Source organism: Hydra vulgaris, chromosome 05 (genome assembly GCF_038396675.1).
Source record: "Hydra vulgaris chromosome 05, alternate assembly HydraT2T_AEP".
Lineage (NCBI taxonomy): Eukaryota > Metazoa > Cnidaria > Hydrozoa > Anthoathecata > Hydridae > Hydra > Hydra vulgaris.
Genome location: NC_088924.1, coordinates 32,470,831 through 32,478,113, shown reverse-complemented (window position 1 = coordinate 32,478,113; position 7,283 = coordinate 32,470,831). Strand labels below are relative to the sequence as shown.

Below are 7,283 nucleotides of genomic sequence, written 5' to 3'. Positions count from 1 at the left end.
AAAAAACATTTGTTCAATCCATTTTTTAAAATGCATCCATACTGCGATTCTAACGTATTGAAAGTTATTATTTCTTCGGATTTGAATTTTCATCACAATATAATTAAGAGTATTTTTCTCCATATCCTGACTAAACTGCTAAACATATTTGTCTGCAATTATGTGTAGCAGCATAGAATCTGCTGCTAAGTAAAGCTTTAAATTGTTAAGCATTATTTTCTCTATAAAAATCTAAAGTTTTACATGATTTTCTGTAACATTTTTGACAAAAACCAATGCAAGAACTTTTTTAACACCTGTATTCTCTGACTCTTGACACTCAATATTTGTTTTCATACTCAAAACACTTATTTCAACTCTTAAGGATCCTTGACCACAATTTATACCCATAGGAATAATAACTTTATCCACATCTAATCATTTTGTTTAAATATATAAAAAAATTTGATTTCATGAATTATAATATATTATTGCTAAAAAAATCCATTTAATGAATTTCTTCATATTTATGAAAGTAAAAAGAAAAATTCAAACAGTTGTAGGCCTTAATTTTAATAGGGAGGGAGACGAATTCTCCTCAATTCCTTAAAAAGCTAATTTTTTCATCAGGATGTACACCGAACAATTCGTTCTCTCCATAGATCAATTTGCTTATTTGTCCTTAATACCGCGCAATAAATTTTTTTAAAGTAACCAAGAATTCAACCTAAATGTACTACATCTAACTAGTGTTAGGAAGAGGGTAATTTTTCTGAAAACCTTATAGCAGCAAAAGTTAAACCTATGCTTAAATCAGGTGATAAAATTGATATTGGAAATTATAGACCAATATAAATTGAGCTCATTATCATAATGATTATGTTTCATAGATTATATGCTTTTTTTGAAAGATATTTTAACTTATTTTAATTAAAATAGACTTTACAAAAAAGACTTTAATTACATGTTATACTTAAATTAGTTTAGTTACCTAATTTATGATTTTTGTTACGCCAATGGTGAATTTACTTTAGGTGTATTAACTAAGCAATATATATTAAAATAGCGTGCGATTCGATCTAATTTTTTAACGCTTTTTATTGCATAATCAATAAAAAGTGATAAAGAAGTGCTTACCGCCAATGCGATAACGCCAGTATTAACTTACTTCTTAAGACGTTTTAACCATTTGACCATTGAACTCTCCAAAGAGTTTGATACGGTAGATAACAAAATACTGGTAAAAAAGCACAAGGTTTAGGGCATAAAAGGTGTATTAAACCAGTGGATAATGAATTACCTAAGTAGATGAGAATAAGGAGAAGTGGGAAATTAAAAAAAATGCTTTAAAAAAAAAAAAATTTTTAAAATTTTAATATTTTTTTAATATAATGTATGCACTGAACCAAACAATTTTTAACATAAAAACATCATTTGAGCACCTATTCCATGCCCTAAGGTTGACAGCAGATTATAAGAAAGTATATAACTTTTTGATTTTAGAAGAACCGTGTCATTGGAGTAAAGTGGGAAAATTGTGGAGTAAAGTGAGAAAAGCAAGTGGGAGATGTAGGATGTTAAGTGGAACTTTATAAAAATGACTCTTTGAGCAAACTCTTGATTTTAAAAATATGTTTAGATTAAATAAAACAAAAATAGTCAATGCATTTTCCCATCAAATTTATAGGGTAGATTAGGGTAATATGAGCACTTTGGTAATAAGAGCATACTTAAAGATTTCTTAGATGTTAGCAGTGAAGTTAAAGTTGCTATGTATTTTTTTAATCGACTTTATGTGGTGATTACATGAATCAGTCCAATTAGCGAAAATCTATATGCAGTAATTAGCGGCTATCATCTAATTAAAACGCTGTTAAATTTTTTGCGTTGTTAAAATAATATCATCACGCATGAATAAATCTGTGGCGCGAAATTTTTGTGCTAAAATGAGGAAATTAATTTTTTTTTAAAAAGAATAATATGTTTGCTAAAAATCCAATCCATTTTTGTTCGAAAAAAAATGCATAGAACTATTTAGTTTTGACTTCATCTAAGGATGCCATTTTTGTGTAATATGAGAATGCTCAAATTACCCAGTGATTTTCATTGAATTTACCTAGTTTAAAGTCCTAAAAAAGCAGTGGTTTTAATTGGTTTTTTGAATAAAAACAAAATATAGAAAAAGTTTTTAATATTTTAACGATACTAAATACTTTTCTGTAATTTAAATTCAAAAGAATTGAATTTTTATCGTCCAAAGGATTGAGTAAATAAAATTGAAAAAATAACGAACCAATTTTTTTTTTCTTGCGGAAAACATAGATACTATATATGTTTTCTTGTTTCAACAAAAAGTGGCTTAAATTTTGATCTTTTAATGATAAGTTTTGTTAATAACGAATCATTATATTCCAAAAATTACTTCTAATTGTCAGGTTGGTATTTTTTTTTACAAAATTAATGTGTTTTTTTTTAGCTAATTTAAAGTGCTCGTACTACCAAGTGGTCTGGATAATATGAGCATTTTTGTTACTTTTTTAAAACCGTTGCGTTTTTAAGAAAAATTTCGGGTGCCCAAATATCTAAGTGAATCATGAGTAAGGGATCCCTAAATATTGTTTATTCGCAAAAATTTTTATCCAGCTTAATTATTTTTGAAATTATTCCCATTTTTGCTTGAAGTGCTCTTATCACCCTATTCTACCCTATATCTAGTATAAATGACTTTCTTTATTCATAAAAAATTATTTCACATTTGAAGTGCTAAAGTTAACATGAAAAATGGTTACAGCTTATGTTATCAATGTTCTTCTAGAAAGTGGTTGAGAAAGAACTGCTTTTATATCATTAATATTTACACTACGAATGTCATTATTTCTAGGTTTGACAAATTTAGAAATTTCTTTATTCTGACATAGTAGGAAACTTCTACATAAAATGTTTCGTTGATTTATTTCTGTACAATTGTTGGAGCAAAAATAATTTTTTTTTTTTTAGTTTACATTTGTTGTCGTAGTAAATAAATTACTTACACAAACACAAACAAGGTTTCTGAAAGAAGATCGTACTGATCTTATCATCAGAACCTTTTACAAACGTATGTATATAAACTACATCAAAACATAATCAACAAAATAAAACGTAATTAGCAATAAAAGTTCTAAAGAAAATATAAAATTACAATTAAAAAAACCTGACTACATCATCCATTAAAATAATTAAATTTTCAGTTTATATTTGAAAATGGGAAAAGTAAAAAGCATGTCGAAATTGGACAAAACAATTTTATTCCAAAGATACGGTGCACGATATGCAATACAAAACTGATTAAACTTGGTTCGACAAAAGGGCTCATGTATAAAATTATTGTTTCTAAGTATATATTTATTTATTGGTTTCAAACAAAAGGGATCTTTAAAAACAGGTAAAGATATGTCATTTTTCCACATATATATAAAGCACAAAACATTATAAACATTAAGCTCATAGATATTGAGAACTTTTTTTTCAATAAAAAGTGGTTTGGAGTGAGTGTATCGATCCACAAAATTTATTAAACGGATTGCATGTTTCTGACGGCGATAAAGGCATTTTAACTTACTTTTTTCAGCGCTTCCCCATGCAACATTAGCATAATTTAAATAACTATGAATTAAAGAGTAGTAAAGCTGAGTGAGACTTTTTTTTACATAAATATGTTCTGGTTTTATATAAAGTTCCAATATTTTTAGAAATTTTTGTACCAATATAGTCGATATCGTTTTCCATGTGATGTTTTTATCAAGAAAAACACCTAAGAACTTTGTTACATTATGTCTTTTTATTTCAACATCATCAATAAAAACTTTAGGCAAACTTCGAGTTTAATGAGTATTATGTCTGCTGATGACACTAACTTATTCTTTTCCGATAATAACATTTACAAACTCTTCTATACTACGAATGATGAATTTAAAAGTATATCCAAATGGTTTAAATACAACAAACTAACTCTTAAACATTAAAAAAACAAATTATGTTCTTTTCCACCCAGTCTCTAAAAAAGCTTATTTACCCCGAGGTTTTATTTAGATCGTTTATATAAATCAAGAACAATAGTGGAAATTTATTTGGATGATCATTATTGCTGAAAACAAATTGCTTACGGTTGGATAGATAACTTTTGAACCATTTTATAACTTTGCAATTTATTTTATAATATTTTAGCTTTTGTAATAAAATTTCATGATCGACAGTATCGAATTCAAAATGTTGTTTTCTTGCTTCAAACAAGAACGATAAATTACAATCCTTTTTCCTTTTCAATAAATCAAGTTCTTTTCAATAAATAAACCTTTTAAAATTTTGTTTTAAACCAACTGCTTAAAAATCCACTAAAACTAATATCAAAAACCGCTTAAAAATATGAACAAATTTTAGTACTAAAGTCTTATCAATAAACGTATTTCCTTATAAAATAGACAAAATGTGCAACGAACGTCAAAAATACTTAGATAAGTTACTTGGGTGTGAGCAAAAAGTTTTTGAGGTACTTCCAAAAAATGTAGTTTCTGGCACACGCGGGGAGACAAAACAATGTCAGCTAAAAAGAGGGCAAAAAATCTATTTGTATACATTAAAATAACAGAAATTGGAGATAAATCCTAACTAGAACTATTGTGCTGTCCCATTTCTTCTCACTCTCCCCTAAACATACGCAATTCATACACTATGGTAATAAGTAATTTAAAAAATCATTTTTGATTTCTTACGAAGTTCTCTGAGGATTCTTGGTTCTCTACTTTTCTTTATATATGCGAATGATCTCTGAAGTGCGTCAAATATATCAACTATAACTGTTGGCAGCAAAATATTAAAAAAGTATTTTATATCAGTTGCGGGATTTACTAAATAAACAGCATCTAAAACAAATCAACTTTAGTTTTATAAAACATTATTACGCGAATTTAAGTTAATTACGCGAATATGGCTCTACTAGAGTAACACAAAATTAAACAACGCTGATTAATAATATTCTTATAACAGATATTTATAATAACAAATTAATAAAAAGCATAATGAAAACTATATTTCTAAATTAACAATATTTCAAAACTTTTACATTAAGCTGCATAATATACATAGTGATAGGAAAAGTATTGTAAGGAGATTGGTGAGGAGAAGTTAAGTCTGAGTGATCTTGACCATGCCCGTGAAATTACTATTTATTAATAAATTTATCTTTCTTTATGCTTTGTTGACACTAACGACTATCAAAGATGCAAATTATATACTAGAAATTGAACTTTTTTAAATTTTTAAAGTTAAACGTTTGTAAAAAAAACTTTTCAGGATAACGACTTGCAAGTAACCACTAACTACAATGCTTACACAAAGGAAAGAGGAAAAATTTGTCACGTAAGATTTATTATCTTCTTGTAAATTCAGATGAAGACTTGTTTTATATTTATGCACGTTAATAAAATCATACATGCGATCTAAGTTTATTGAAATGAGCACTGCTTTCTCCTAAATATAAATAATAAATATAAATACGTTTAAATAAAAGAAAAAAGTAATTAGAAAAATTTTGTTTTTAAATAAAACATGTAAAAATCAGGAAAAAACAAAAACAAAAAGAAAAAAAACAACGCAAAACCTGTAAAAATGTTTCTGTTGAATTATCTTTGACAGGTTCATAACTTCGTAATTTGTTTATATCGGGAGCGTTCATGATGTAAGAATCTTGTTCTTCTCTTTTTACAACACGTGGAATAATCATTATTGACGGTCTATTCTGCTTCATAATACTTTCAGCTAAACGGCGTTTTTCTAGCATTATCCTTTTTTGCAATTGACCTTAAAAAAACAACAACAACAAAAAAATCGTTTATCTGGAAAAAATAAAAGCAAATAAAAATCATAATATGCAGTTTACTCTTGTATCTTTTTTCATATTTTGCTATATTTTTTGTTTGTTTTAAGTATATTAGTTTATATAAACATATGGCATATAATATAAGCAATTCTGCATATAACAAACAATAAAAAAATTAAAATAAGTAAACATCAACCTAATATTTAAAATATGATAATCCTTTATCTCATACACGATGTCAAAAAAACGCGTATAAGACGTCCGAACGATTAAAAGACGTTGTTTAGACGTCTTAAAGCGTCGTGTGTTTTACTGGGATTTAATACATGACTCTAAATCTTTTTCTGGTCGTAGGAAGAATTATAACACCTTAACACAATTAAAACAATAACTTAAGATACATAGTAGATTCCAAAATGAAGAATTTACCTTCAAGTGAAGTGTCCAAGTGTGCATCGTAATTTATTCCAACAATCGCATTTCTACTATAACCATACGTATTGTTAAAACATAGCGCGTATGCACCAGGTATGTGAACATTCTCGTCAAGAATTAATGAAGACATTTCCTCGTTTATCAAAATAATTTCATTATGTGGAGAAAACAGAGTAAACAAAACTTTTGGAGCCCCATATAACAACTAAAAATATAACAACTAAAAATGTAACAACTAAAAAATAATCAAAGGTTAAACTTATTTCTCTACCTGTATAACAATATTCATCCTATCTCCAATAAATTTGTCCATGTACAAACAATCATGCTTTCCATCTTGAATTTCCAAATTAAGGTGAGAGCCGATACAGATGTTGCAAATTGTTGCAAATATTAAACAAAAAACAGAATGCATTGAATATCGAAACAAAAAACAACCAAGCTGTCAAGTAAACGATAATAAAAATAAATAGCTGTCAAATTTTTGGATTTAAAATAATAAATGCAAAAACACACAAAATGTAATATTAACACCATCATATAAAAATTAATAATGATAATAGTGTATATATGTATGTATTTGCCAATAAAAAAAATTATAATTGTAATTAAAAAAAACAACAATTTACATGACCAGGGCTAGAAGGCAAACTTAGTCTTATCACCAAGCCCAAGTTTAACAATGACAATAGAATACCAACAGCATTAACAAAATTTATCTTAAAATATGTAAAAAGTAAATATAAGGTATAAAATATTTCTTTCAAAGCTCAAGCTTTAGAAAAAAAAAGTTAAAATAAGTACTCTTTTTTAAATTATTATGCAACAAATCCACAGTCCGTGACAAATCTTTTTAAATATAATTGCCTTCATTAAAATTTTGAAACTAAAATGATCTCAAAAGTAAATCAATACAACAGAAAAAATATTTTTCTAACTTGACTCATTCATTTATGTTTTTTATTAATTGATGCTCCAATTTCGACTCCGATAGTTTTAAATCAGAACACGT

General features: G+C 26.9%; 1 protein-coding gene across 1 annotated transcript; it reads right to left on the bottom strand.

The window, feature by feature from the left end:
• Window positions 1-4,969: 4,969 nt before the first annotated feature.
• Window positions 4,970-7,050, bottom strand: LOC100202039 (uncharacterized). The gene is made up of 5 exons (XM_065797933.1): window positions 6,901-7,050; window positions 6,543-6,713; window positions 6,266-6,476; window positions 5,618-5,817; window positions 4,970-5,487 (listed from the first exon to the last, which is right to left on the bottom strand). The coding sequence occupies exons 2-5, from the start codon at window positions 6,684-6,686 to the stop codon at window positions 5,269-5,271; spliced, it is 774 nt and encodes a 257-aa protein (XP_065654005.1). The 5' UTR covers window positions 6,687-6,713; window positions 6,901-7,050; the 3' UTR covers window positions 4,970-5,268.
• Window positions 7,051-7,283: the final 233 nt, after the last annotated feature.

Bases quoted from the DNA above. Each gene is read 5' to 3' on its own strand.
- LOC100202039 (XM_065797933.1), bottom strand. From the start codon at position 6,686: ATGCATTCTGTTTTTTGTTTAATATTTGCAACAATTTGCAACATCTGT. The intron at 6,477-6,542 runs GTAGAGAAATAA...TTATATTTTTAG, and splicing joins GGATGAATATTGTTATACAG to TTGTTATATGGGGCTCCAAA. The intron at 5,818-6,265 runs GTAAATTCTTCA...TGTTTTTTTAAG, and splicing joins CTTGGACACTTCACTTGAAG to GTCAATTGCAAAAAAGGATA.